The following is a 14213-nucleotide window of genomic DNA, read 5'->3' on the forward strand; positions in this document are numbered from 1 at the left end:
ACATATATGCTAATGCATGTCCTAGATAATTAAGACATCAAAAAGACGATAAGCTTCTATGATTATTTGTCTGAATTGATATGACAGACAGTATGACAAAGTTATAGGTGTAAAACGTAAGGCATTATGGTAACAAAAAGTAGTATTTCCTTGTCTGCTTTGATTCTCTTACAAGTGATTATTTCATTTACAGCGCCACTTCTTGGTCTTTCACATCATAGAGTTCACAAATCTGAGCAGCAGGCCTAAAATTAGAAGGATGAAATTTTTTGGCCATAAAACAAAGGACATATCCATCCAACAAAAATATTCCACAGTAATATCAGCTTTAATCCCTTTAAGCATAGTACTGTCATTTATAATGTAATAATATACAGTCATCTTTTCCCTACTCACCTTTTTAATGAGCCACTGGATAGCTCTTGATCCAATCTTAATGACTAGTAAAGATCATTTGTCATTAGATAAACACATGTTATGGTTAGACATTTTCACTTTAAAGTAGCATACACAAGTTACCTAAGATGAAATACTGACACTCCTAGCAAGCCATGTCACGCATCCTACTTGATCCTTTACATAGAGGGCTGACGCACCAGGCGAATACTGAAGTCTTAAGAATAAAAAATTGATGCCGCACTATCTGTAAGTAGCATGCAGCTACTATGGAGGATTAAGTAATGGTGTTTAAATCACAATTCTTTCACTTGTGTCAGACATGCTTTCCTGGTAACATCCTGCAAAGATATGAAAATTATTTTTGAACCTGACCTACCAAGTTTTGTGCTGGATTGAAAAGTGTAATAAGCACTCATTAAGTGGATGAGTGCAGTAAACATTACATGATTTCTGACTCTCGACAGATGCAAGCACATCAGCATTGCATTGAAATGAGATAAAATTGTTTGCCATATCTGGCTGTATGAAGTTTGCAGTATAACACATGGTCACTTCTAAAGCCTACATTATTTTGAACTCTTACATAATATGACTTATTTTCCTCTTTCTCATGGCAGTGTACAATGAGATGCAGTCAGTTGGGCACCAACCAGTGTCCATTCCTGCATCAACAAATTTAAGAAAACCTCTTTATCTTTCCTATTTAATCTCACCTTTACAGCAAAACTCCAGCGCAATTTCATATAATTTTTCTTCAATACAAAGTTTCCTCTACTGTCTTTAAAATGTTACATCACACACACACATACACAAGCATCAAGAATCATATAAACATTTCATATCTTTGTTGATTTTCAATTATTGAAACTGCTTCATTTATTTCCCAGAGCAATAAGTTCAAGCTCACTAGAGTCTTTTTGTGGTTGTTGTTGCGACTGGTGTACAGCACAAAGTTTTCACAACTACTCCATATTCCTTTGATAATCTTATTTAGCTGTTTCCTTGTTTGACAAATGCAAACTTCCATGAAAGCAATTTCTATGCGCAATTACACACACTTAACAGAACTACTGAGATTTTGTCAACACTTCCTCAGAAGGTTTCATGAAGTATTACCCCCTGTACTGCCAGTCGGTTTAGATTGTTTGTAGCCAGGTGGAATAACACATTGACACAACAAATGCCATGATCCTCAGCACCAGCAAAAATATAACATGTATCATCCCTATCCCCCACCCCCATCTTGAGAATCAGTTATGGTATAAAGCACCTCACATACGTAACATTTACTACTTGTTCATCAAAGACCTCTCTATTTGAGGTTGCCTTTGATGAAGTGCACTTCTGTCCAGACTGATAATAACTGTCAATTCTAAAGGAACATGCTGCTTAGGATACCTGGGGACCAATCATGGTTGGTAGTCATGGATCCTGACCATCTTGGTATTCTGCTATATTTTACAGCAAAAACCCCTCTCTGGCTTTCAAGCTGCTGCTTCCACTTGTCCATCTTCACTTGGCTTTGCCGACATCATCATGGAAAAGGAAGGATTCACTGTGCAAGTGTCATGATTCACATGATGTCGTTATCACACAAAAAAATAATTTGTTTGCAAAGTTTTGCCCTCAAGCGGGACTATTCCATGTAAAGTCTGCCTGACTGCCACAGGGATGCTGCAAATTCCCTGCCAGTCCTCAGGGTAGTCCTCCACCAGCTAGTCACACTGGGTGTTGGATTCGAGCATCTCGCGGAAGAGCTGCTGGATGGGGATGCTCTTCTCTGCAGAGTTCTTGGAGACGTGGTCTACCGACTCGGAGGAGAGCTGCCGCAGGGTGGGGAGGGCCGAGAGCAGGTGGCAGACGCGCCGAGAGTCGCCCGGGTAGTCCTTCATGATGTGGTGGTGGAGGGCGTCGTAAAGATTGTTCTGCATCTGGCCGAGGTGGGTGTTCTCCTCAACTCTTGACAGCTCTGTGCAGGTGGCAGACGGCATGAACAGACACACAAGAGAGTGGACAGAGTAGGAGAGAAATATAAGAAGGTGAGAACACAAGATGTCTCCACTATCAGTGCCACTAAATCATCTCATTACATGCTCTCATAGGAAAATTACCAATATCCCCTGGATATCCATAAATCATTTACTCTTCTGTTTAAGTGACAACCCCCCACAAAGGCCTTGGCAGTAATGAAAAGCATTATGTGCCAGTGAGTGTAATAGCTTTCTCAGCTTTCCCTTAACCTGTGTCAGAATCATATGTCCATCAAGGCAGTCAAAAGAGAAAGACCAAAGTTTGGGCAGACTCTCTGACAAGATTTGAGCTGATCTTTGACCACAAAGAGGAGCGGGGGACTTCCCTCTTTAATGCGTCAGACAAGATTCACGTCTAAAGAGCGTGTCACAAGGAATTTCCTGTCAGTGTGGCATGATGGGAATAATGACGATGCTGTCTGGGTCAGCTTGCCGTCAAATTGAAATGACCTCCGTCGGGGCCAGCTCTGCCTGCTGATAATCGTAAAAACCTGACAGCACAGCCCTACTGCAAAGCACTCTTTAGGGCCTTTTGATATCTGATTGGGGCAAGGGGAGGCAGTGCTGGAAAGAAGTGGGAAACTAGTACGGACTGTCTGAATGGTTTGAATTCTCATAATGAAGATTACTTTATGCATCTTTGTTGCTTTGAACACCATAGCTGCAAAAAACGGTCCCTGATTTTAACATGGAATTAAGTTAAATAGTTAAATAGTAGAGGTATAGCTGGTACAGTCACTGCTGATACAAGGACTCTCCTGAGTAAGGGACTCACCGACGTTACACAGTATGATGGCTTTGAGTAGAGCATACTCCTCCTTGTCAATGCCGATATCCCTGAGCTTTCTGACAAGATGGAGCGCCTTGGCGACCAGGAAACCGAGACCACTCCTGGCTGCCTGCTCCTCATCCATGCTGAGACCCTGGTGTAGGAGAAAGAGAGAAGAGAGTTGAAATAATATCAGGCAGTCTGAGACACTGCAGGGTCACGGTTCTGACAACTTGGATTTAGTGACTATACCACATACATGAATAATACATAGATTTAAGGAATATGGACAAGAGAGAACAGAACAGGAAAGGCTGGTATACATCATTTAGGGAGTTCTGAGGGGTGAAAGAAGAATGAATGAATGAAAACTTCTGATTTTCCTCCTCTGATCAAGGACACAAAATTTTCAGTGGATACAAGGGGAAAATTCAAGAAATTGACTTGGCCTTGACTGTCTAACTACTGTATACGCCATATATTTCACGAGTCTAAATTTTCGCGAATGAGGAATTCCCGACGATTTCGCAAGTAGTTACATTCATGATCGTGGAGTCCTGTACTGAACAGAGAAATGTACAAGCATATGTCATATCCGCATCGGGATCAGAGTTGATATTTTCGTGCGTCTTTAATTTCGTGAATAGCATCTGACTTGTGAAATTTGCGAAAATAAAAACCTCACGAAATATTCCACATATACAGCAACAGCCAGGGTATAATCAGTTAAAGTTGTTCTCATATCATTTTGTGACTTTCAGCATGACATCACAGAGATGCAATTCAACAACACGTCATCAGATGCCCTAGTAACTGAGTAGATCACAAAATGTAACTAAAGGCAATGACCGCTGATATCTGAATCATCACACTTTGTATGGATGCGATGATACCAGTCTTTGGTTGAGAGCAAATAGGTGCATACCTTGGTGAAGGCTATTCTGTCTGGGTCGGTGAGGGGAATGGACCGGAAGATGACCTGCCACAGTAGGATCTCCATCCATCCATCCTGGAGCAGGATCCGGCGGTCGCTAAGCGACAGCTCTGTGAAACCTGGGGAGGACCACATGCCTTTATGATATACCCTATATCTCATTTCAATCAATCAATCAATCAAATCAAATCTTGTCTCAAATATCACATAAATTCTTTCAAATGCAATAATTACCCCCCCCCAAAAAAAAACAACAACAACAACAACAACAACAACAACAACAACAAACAAACACACACACAATGTAATACAAAGTATATGGACATACATTTGAAAGTGAAAAACAAAAATGCAAATGCACAACCAATATTAAATTAGTTTAACAAAATCATTGTTACTGGAAAAGAGAAGCCCATACAGATTTACAGATGCAAGTAAATTCAGAGGTGCCTGTATAGGTCACCATCATTCCATCAACTATGGTGCTGTACATTTTTTTTTTTCATAGATTTTACAATTCTTAGTCAGTGTTTCATAAGGTAAGTAAAAATAAAATTCCTCTTCCATATGAGGCCATACGAGGCTTGAGTATGCCTAACAACTGTTGATTTATGCACAATTATAGCAATGCACCCGACTCATTGAGTAACACATTGAATCGTCTTTTCTTCTCATTTCTGACGCACCCCCACTATGGCTAGCTAAGTTACAGTCTTTTAAAACCAAATAGGTCTACATCTGAGTCATCTCTGGCACACATTCATTCACTCACACACTTGACTTTCTGTGGAGTGATCTTTGACACCAGTGAATATAATGGAACTCTGCCAGAGAAATCTCAAATCACTTATCTTGCACGGCACTTGATAGGAGCCTACCAGCCACTCGTTTTTGAATCATTAATCAAGTCTTAATGAGCTGCTGAGTGTCTGTCCCACATTGCTTTTGTAGTTCAAGCCAGTGTCATTACCATTTCACCTGGTTCAGTTTTAATCATGGCGGATTGATGCTCCAGTGGTGAGTTTGTCCATGCAAAAACATAAAGCGACTACAAGTCACAATCAATTAGACTTGGGGAGGAGGAAGCATGCATATACAGTGCTGGGGATCACATATTTCAAATGTTTTTGAATAACTCTGCTTGGATAACTTAGCTTTGGCTTTTTGAAATAAGATAGGAGCATTTTCTGTTAATCACTGCTGTTGTTTTGGTTTTGGTTTTGGTTTTGTTTTGTTGTTGTTGTTGTGTTGTTGTTGTTGTTGTTGTTGTTTATGTTGTTGTGGTTTTTTTTTTTTTTTGGGGGGGGGGGGGGGGGGGCAAGAGGGTTGGTTGTGTTTATATATCTACCTCCCAGTCTGAATATGAGGGAAAAGTTGACTACCACACACAGAACATACTTCTGTGCAAGACCTTTTGTACAGTCTTGCAGTTCACAAAATGGGAGTTAACTACAACCACCATCCATGTCCTGGGCCGACTCACCTGGTACCTGTTTGGCCCACTGGACCACATTGACCAGGGCACGGTCCCCAAGGTCTGTGATGATCTTCATAGCCTGGAAGGCAGGATCCTTGTCCTTCAGACTGGGGTCAATGGGTCCAAGGGTGCTGACCGGTGGCTCAATCTTCAGCAGGTGTTTGGTCAGCTCGGCAGCTGAGAGAGAAAGGGGCAAAGTGAGAAGGATTTGGAGATAAAAACCAGCTGGTATTAAAAACAATGATCCCTATTATCAAATGCCAGAATGCAGTAAAAAAATCACTGGCCAATCACAACTAGAATTTAGTTACAGAGCACAGCAACTTTTTTTTTTCAACATTTTGTGTAGCATATGCTAGAAGCTGGATATCACTGGTTCCATCAAAAACTTATACCCTATTGTACTCCAAGTTAAATCCTACAACATCACAGTAAGTTATCAAAGTCTTCCTTATCATTGAGTCACTAACACTGTGCCAATCTTAACTTGGCATAATATTCATTTAGTGTCAATTGGACTCTTCAAACAGAAAACAGGTTTGGTGCAATACCCATTGCATAGTCTTGCAGTTTACAAAACGGAGCTGCACTGTCACTCTCTACTGTCAAAAGACCCTCTTCTGATGATTTACTGCTGACTGCAACTTCATCACCGAAAGTTCAGTTTCTACTTGTGACAGATATTCTGGTTCTACCAGTTTCCTTTCACACTCCTTCCAGTTATGAGTGAGCATCAATGCATTTTCATTGGAGACAACATTGATTTGAAAACTCAGTGTGAATTTAACTCAACTAAATCACACCAATCTGAAAATGAGATTTGGGCAGGATGAACAGACAGATGGAAGGACATATGGACAAATGGACACACACCATTAACAAAATGCCTGCAGCAATCTCTGGGCCAGCGGCATGACAATCATAACTTGCACGGATTTTTCAAGAAAGACAAGGTGAGTATGAAATGAGCCCCACACTGGATTTCATCGGCAATAGAGCATCGCCGCAAATACCACCTTTCAGTAAATTACAGAACACTGCGCAACAACACAGTGACCTCAACAGCAAAATTAGCATACAAATACTGCATGAAAAATATGGTGTCCTTCATAGTACAGAAAAACAATAATCTCTGAGCCCTGATTACAATACTATTCCTTCAAATCAATCTCCCATTCGTACCTAGGTGTACCCTGCAATGCCCATGGAATATTACAGATTGTATATCAAAGTTCAACAGCCACTAGAATATCAAAGCAGAGCTAAGTTGTGTCGCAGTGCATGTACAACTACAGCTGTCCCACGGAGGGCCAAGTCGCTGGGTAAATATATTGATTTAGGCAACGGTGCCACTGGCCTATTCTGTTTACACAGCATACAAGATTTTGAAGTAGAGTCTCCCCAGGTTAGTTTTGTTTCTTTTTGTTTTTTCTTTAGTCATACATGGGATACTCTTCTGATTGAGAGATTTTTATCTTACTGCAGGCATAGAGATTCATTCTTTTCCTTTAATACCTGTGAACACAAACACACACTCACATGCATACACCAGGCATGCACATTATGCACACATACATCTCGGGGTGCAGGTAGAAGAGAGGTAAAGTTCAATTTTCATATTTTTTTTTTTCAAGATTATGGACTTCAAATACAACGAGTGATTAGAATGGGGGTGAGGGTTGGAGCACCAGCCATGCTGTAAATAAGAAAAAGATGCCCACAGCACAGAAAAGAAAAGAAAAAAATCGCACACAGGATTATGTTTGATTAGTCAAAATGTACAGGATACTCAGTGAACACCAAGATGCTCCATCCTCAGTTTCAGGGTATTTCAGACTGTGCGAACAGAAGACTCATAAATGAAGTCTGTAACACAGTCTTCTCTTGCTCAGCGAGAAACCAGGCAGTCTAACAAGGACACGGGTCGCTGCCCACTCAATTATCTCTCCCTTGCATACATAGAACCTATTCGTGATCGCGGAGCAACTCTGAACACAAAAACCAGATTTAGATCTCTCACGATTGGAAGGCACCCTAGCTTGCCAAAGGAAAACAGGAAATTTGAAGGACATTTGCAATTATCGCTGCCAAACTAGGAGGTCAGTTTCATGGAAAACTGCAACAATGGCTTCATGATGTTCACTTCCAAATCTACAAATGAACTGAAATAAAATGTGCTTGAACTTTGTTGAAATTAAGGGAGTTTTCAAAAGAAATCTGCCACTTTGAAAGATTCCTATCTGTTGTATCGGATCAAGTGAGAGTAAGAGAGTAAGACACCACATAACAATTGACAAAAACACAGACAGACACACAGACACACACACACATACAAAAAAAAAAAAAAACATGCTCAGGCACACATACACATAATGAAGGCAAAAATGACACTACAGATTATTCAGCTTTAAAAGTACATCCCTCTGGCCTGTGTGATGTATGATGTATGATTTCTGTAGTGAAGCAAAAACGAAGTTTAAGAAGAGCTATTCTCTGTAAAAGATGAAGAGAGAAAAAGGAGAAAGAAATGGGGTATCAAACCTTTCCTGTACTTGGCTCTTCTGGCTGATGAAGAAGGAGCAAAGTCAGTCTCCTCAGGCCTTCTCCTGTACTTCTGCCTTCCACCCCGAACCCTGTCAGGTCGCACACCTTGGCAAAAACAAAACAAAATAGAAACACATATTTCTACTGAAATCTGAAAGAGAAATAAAAAGGATGATCAAGATTATATATGCCCCCAAATTCACTTCCTGCCGGGCAAAAGAGCTCTATGGCTTGCACAATGCAAACTTGCTACGGCCCTTCTGCCGAACACGCAATGCAATACAGGTAGAGAGCAACATGGACTGTTTGTGAGCAAAATGTAGTCATCATGAAGTAGAGTGATACAAAGCTTTTAAATTCTTGTCACAAATCAAGACTCAAGAGTCACGCTCTCCTCACATCAGAGAGGAAAATATGAACAAAATCATCTTAGTTTGAACTTCATAACATTTCTGTGCATCAACAGATATTCGGATATTAATTTTAGTTGTTAAGGTATGACAATTCATTGGTGAGCTCATGGCTGGCATATTTCACATATGGGCATGATATTGTGATTCCATTTCAAATCAATATGACAGAGGATCATTTTGCAAATTCCCCCCCCCCCCCTTTATCTATCTCCTCACAATCTGTGTCCCTTGCGTGCCATACTACTGTAAAGCAAGATATTTTTACGGCATGAAATCTTTGCAAATTGCACCTGGTATTCAATGCATGTATGGTGTAGAAGAACTTTTGCATACATTTTAATTTTGCGAATCTTGGCTCATGCAAAATTGAAATGCACACAAACATTTCTGGCTTTACAGTATTTTTTTTTTTTTTCAAACAATGTCAGAGTTTCATAATTCACTCAGGCATCGATCACTGCAATTATGCTGAGCAATTTACTATCTTGGTCTTTGGCTACTAAAAGTGGATAGAACTGTGTACAGATCCCTTATATAAGAGAAACAACATGATAACTTTCACTCTCTTCGATAAAAACAAACATGTTATTCAAGAATGAACAGGAAGGGTATAGGTACACCAGTGAGTGGTAGAAAAGAGATGAGGCATAATCGTTTGCAACATGGAGATATCTATCCCTATCTGATAAGAACAAACTGGGATGAACGTACACATAATGACAATGGCTCTCGTGTTCAACAGTGTTGCAAGTTAATTCTATTAGTGCATTATGGCTTAACTTCTACCTTCACATGCACACACAATACACACAACAAGCTGGTAGGTCAGTTAGGGCTGTTAACTACTTTCAACACAAACAAATGTTGACTTCTACATTATTATGCAAAATGCACTCTACATCTTTACCCTTTTATAGTGTCATCTTAAGTTGAATCACCCCATTTGGCATTTCACTGCCAGTTTTGTGGCTTGTCTTTGAAAACTGATACCATTTTTTCAGTAAAAAAGAAAAATTCAGGATCAAAAGGATATCACTCAATTTCAATGTTCATAGCTTCTTCTCTCAGGTCATCACACTATGAAAACCGAAAGTTTTGACTTGAAATAGGGTAACTGCCCAACTTCATTTGGATTACTAAAAAGCAAAATTATAAGAACCACAACAAATCAAGAATGCACCCATGGTATTTCTTGTACATATGGTTGAGTTCAGCATGGCTCAACATTTGACAGTAATCTGTGCATATTGCAGACATTACAGGGGAAAAGAAAACAGTCAACTCTAACACACACTTCAAGGCTGTCAGTTTGGGTTTTAATTTCGTTGATTTTTTTTCTGTGCTTTTAATTTCATTGTGAAAACAGGTAAGGGGAATGAACTTTGGTTTCCTGCCATTGTCCGCATCAGTTAGTCTGAGCTCTTCTTTGGGAATAATGAACAGGAATCACAGGCTGTGGACTCTTATGGAAGTAAAACTATGGGTATGGTTACTTCATTTAATTTCAAATATTAATCACAGGATTATACCATTTCGAAAGTCTAGGCAATGTATGGTCCAAGCAGGGAGGTGGGAACTTCCCACCTACCTGGTGATGAGACTTTCACGAAGATTATAATAACAGGCTGCATAGAACATAAAATCCCACTGAGATGTACACAGCATATCCATCCTTGCAATATCACATACATGTATATACATAATCAGGAGTATCCCACAGGGCGTATAGCAGGCACCTCATCAAGACAGCAGTCTGAAGACTACAATTACTACCTTGAAAGTTATCTGCATGACATCAGTTAGACATGTCCTCATCTTTTTTGTATGTGTGTGTGTCTGAAAACAGACTAAATTAGGTACGTTGTTTGGTTTTTCTAAATGGGGCACAAAGAACACTGTACCATTTTAGTGTTTTGGGACATGCCACCACCCTTTCCAAAGTTCCAAGAAATTGTGTGATTGGGAATAGCTTGAGCAGACAGCAAATCCCTCTGTATTTTCCTCTTATAAAAGAGACCACTTTCTGTTTTCTGCCATATCTATTTTATGACATCAACTACACTTCCAGCGTTTCACTGGACATTTGCTGACAAATAGTAACAGACTGGTACAATGCAGCACTCATTTACTATATACATATACATGCAGCCATCATATAATTATCTTGAAAGAAATGTGCATCTACTTGTCATACATTTCAAACAACTACTGATGGCCCTCCTTTCCATTTAAGGAAACTTTCAGACAGTATCAATATAAAGCTATATATTTCTGGACAGTGACTCACACACTCTGAAGTCACAATAACAAGCTCCTCTGCAAAATATAATTTACTTCCACTTTCATTTCTTATTGTCACTATAGAAACCAAACAACATTTTGTGTTCAGCCCAGTATCACTGAAACAGGAAGGGGGAGGGCCCTCGTCACACTCATGAAATTAGACAACCACAAATCTGAAATATGGGCTCTCTATTCAAAATCATGATACCATACGAGCTGAAATTTTAACAGTGGCTATATTTTTATGATCACTTCTAAAAAACAAAATATCAGGCTATGCCTGAACTGGATAACAAGCAACAAGCAACTACTGCAGGTCTATCACACTGTGTGAGCCATGACCTAACAATATCTGGGGCATAACATGACACACTTGTACAGTACTTTGAATGCAGAACACACTACTTGTATAATTTAACCTGTTCAGAATGAGTCCCGAGTATAGTCGGGCAGGGTTCTATGGGAAATGCGTGTTCTAGCAAAATCAGTCCATCCTCAACGGGTTAAGGACAAAACTGAGTAAAAATATTCAGTGCTAGTGTTGTAGCCTGTTATTCATTCTTATATTTTTTCGGTGAAGTAACGATTACTAGCCCCTCACTCTGTGAAATTAACAACACACAAAAATGTCCCACAAGTAGCACTTTGCAAAAATATCTGTACACTGAAATTTCAGCTCATACGGTAATAGATTGTACTTGACAGTCATAAAGACAAACAATATAATAATACTAGGGTCTTGAAGAAAGACAAGTCCATAAGAGCTGTTGCTGTACTAACAGTTGTTGAGAATGTCATCTGATAAGGATAAGTATGCTATCACTGCTACAAAGACAAGTAGATAATTATCTTATTAACCACAATTGAAGTCAACTGCTATCATTTTGTTATTAAGCAATACCCATGGTCATAGTAATCACTATGACTTGGTCATCATCATCATCACTAACAGTCAGACCACTGCAGAGTTCATGACACACAAACCATCTGAGGCACAAGTGGACTAGGATATGCTGATAGAAGCCGAATCCAGAATATTAACAGTCCACTGCCAAACTGTCTTGGGATACTGAATACGCAATATGTGGTATGTGTATCTATTCTTGTCTAGTTCAAAGTTGGGTGGCATTCATGAAATAAAGAACATGCAATTAGTGAGAAAAAAAAATTAAAAATGCCTCCTATAACACACATGTACTGTGTATTGTCTTTCCTGGTAGGAAAAATGCTTACTCCTCATTCTGTCACTCAGTCACTTTGGTTCTTGTTCATGAATTTGACCATTCCTGAATTTGTCATTATACAAGTCCCAATTCACACAAACCATAATGACTACATGATATGTATCACATTAGTGCTCGGCAATAATGTATAAACCATATAATTTGTGAGGTTTTTATTTTCGAGAATTTTGCAAGTCAGGTACTATTCACAAATTTAACTACACATGCAATTATTAACTCTGATCTCAACATGATTTTGACCTACATGCATACATTTCCCCATTCATTACTGTACTCCATGATAACAAATTTAACCACTGAACAAAAGTCCAATTGAGGAAAAATTAGGCAGTATTGTAAAGATGAAAAGCAATGTCTAAATCAATGCACAATTGAAAATGAGTAAAGAAATAGAAGAACGCCACAATTTAATAGAAAAATCATAAATTAAAGTCACTGATGTATCATTACAATCATTCATTTTAAGATTTCCCTGAAGCCAGCTCATGGCTACCATTCACTTAGTTCTTAACATCTTAGTACTAAGTTCTGCTTGATGTCAACTAGCACCAGCCACTCTCATTTGGACAATTTGGATGGCAAAAGTCTGTAAAATCATTCCCTACTCAGTTTTGAGCTTCTTCTTTTTTTTTTTTCCAACCATCAGCACACCTTCTTCTGGATGTACCTGCATTACCTGTCAATGTGGATATTGAACTTCTCAATGACTATTTTACATTGTAACTAGAAATGTCGCTATGGCAACTGGTATGCCTCCGCCATAATGTATGATTTCTCAAAATATAGGTCTATAGTACGTCTTGACAATGTGCGATAACAGTTTCATCTAATTGGCAAAATATTAAAATGACATCCTTGAAATAGGTTTATTTGGACGAATGGCTACATTTTTAAGAAAGCATGTATTTGGGGATTTGAGGACTTATGATCTTTTATAAGTCTATGCATTGGGTAATTTTCAAGGTATAGAGAAAAAGTATAATATCTGTACTAAATAGTAAATTTTTAGCATTTTGACCTGGCCTTTAACCCTTGACCTTTGATCCTATGACCTTAGAATTCCCAAGAGAATCACTGTCAGGCAGAATACTGTGTGCATGAATATTAGTTTCATGATGATACCTTGAGCCACTTCCAAGATATAGAGGATGAAGTGAAATTTAGCACTTTCACTTGACTTTTGACCTTTGAACTTTTTGGCCAAAAACTTCCCAAAGAATCTCTAATGGGTAATACATGTATTCACTAAGTTTCAAGAAAATTCCTGCAGGTATTGCATAAATATGATGGAAAAGTGAAATTTAATGAGTTGACCTTGACCCTTGACCCTGATCGTTGACCTTGTGACCCCAAAGTTTCATAGATAATCACTGCCAGTTAGTATATGCATATGTACTATGTTCCATGAAGATACCTTGAACCATTTCCGAGATATGGAGAAAAAAATGAAATTTTGCCATTTTCACTTGACCTTTGACCTTTGAACTTTGACCTCATGACCTAAAACTCTAACTAGAGAATCTTTATTGGGTAATACATGTATATACTAAGTTTCATGAAAATACCTTCAGGCATTGCATAGATATGGGGGATATAGTGAAATTTTGAGCTTGACCTTGACCTTTGACCTCGAGCATCTGGGCCCAAAAGTTGATAGGCACAACTTCACCCCCTCATACATACATCTGCCAAATTTCATTGGGATACCTCAAACGGTTGTTTAGTTATGCTGTCCACAAAATTGATTACAGACGGACGGACAGACGGAAGGACGGAAGGATGGACAACCCGAAAACATGCCTGCAGCGACACTTCCTGGCAGAGGCATAAAAATCAATGTAGACAAACCAGCAAAAAAAGACAACAAATGTCAAAGACATTTCTTGACCTTTGATCCATGACTTTAGCGACAGCAACCCTGACTAATTTCCTCTCACAATCATTGCATGTTGACTTCTGCTGATATGTACTGGTAAACAAATCCCAAATTCTGAAACAGTTTGATCAAAATATGTGTAAATTGTCTTTTCTGCACCCACTAAGCCAGATTCCTTTCCTTTCTTGTTTTCTGTGATGTCATCTACAGTTAAGTTACACACCTACACAAATACCTTGACTTT

General features: G+C 39.1%; 1 protein-coding gene across 1 annotated transcript in view; it reads right to left on the reverse strand.

Moving 5' to 3' along the window:
- Positions 1-1245: 1245 nt before the first annotated feature.
- Positions 1246-14213, reverse strand: part of LOC140246829 (steroid hormone receptor ERR1-like) — a 40396-nt gene continuing 27428 nt past the window's right edge. Inside the window, exons 5-9 of the mRNA XM_072326160.1 lie at positions 8151-8258; positions 5616-5786; positions 4124-4251; positions 3205-3352; positions 1246-2368 (exon numbers count right to left, since the gene is read on the reverse strand). Coding sequence (XP_072182261.1) covers positions 2115-2368; positions 3205-3352; positions 4124-4251; positions 5616-5786; positions 8151-8258 — 809 coding nt within the window. The 3' untranslated portion in view covers positions 1246-2114. The remainder of the gene's footprint in view (positions 2369-3204; positions 3353-4123; positions 4252-5615; positions 5787-8150; positions 8259-14213) is intronic.

This window comes from Diadema setosum, chromosome 1 (genome assembly GCF_964275005.1).
Source record: "Diadema setosum chromosome 1, eeDiaSeto1, whole genome shotgun sequence".
In the NCBI taxonomy this organism is placed as follows: Eukaryota; Metazoa; Echinodermata; class Echinoidea; order Diadematoida; family Diadematidae; genus Diadema; species Diadema setosum.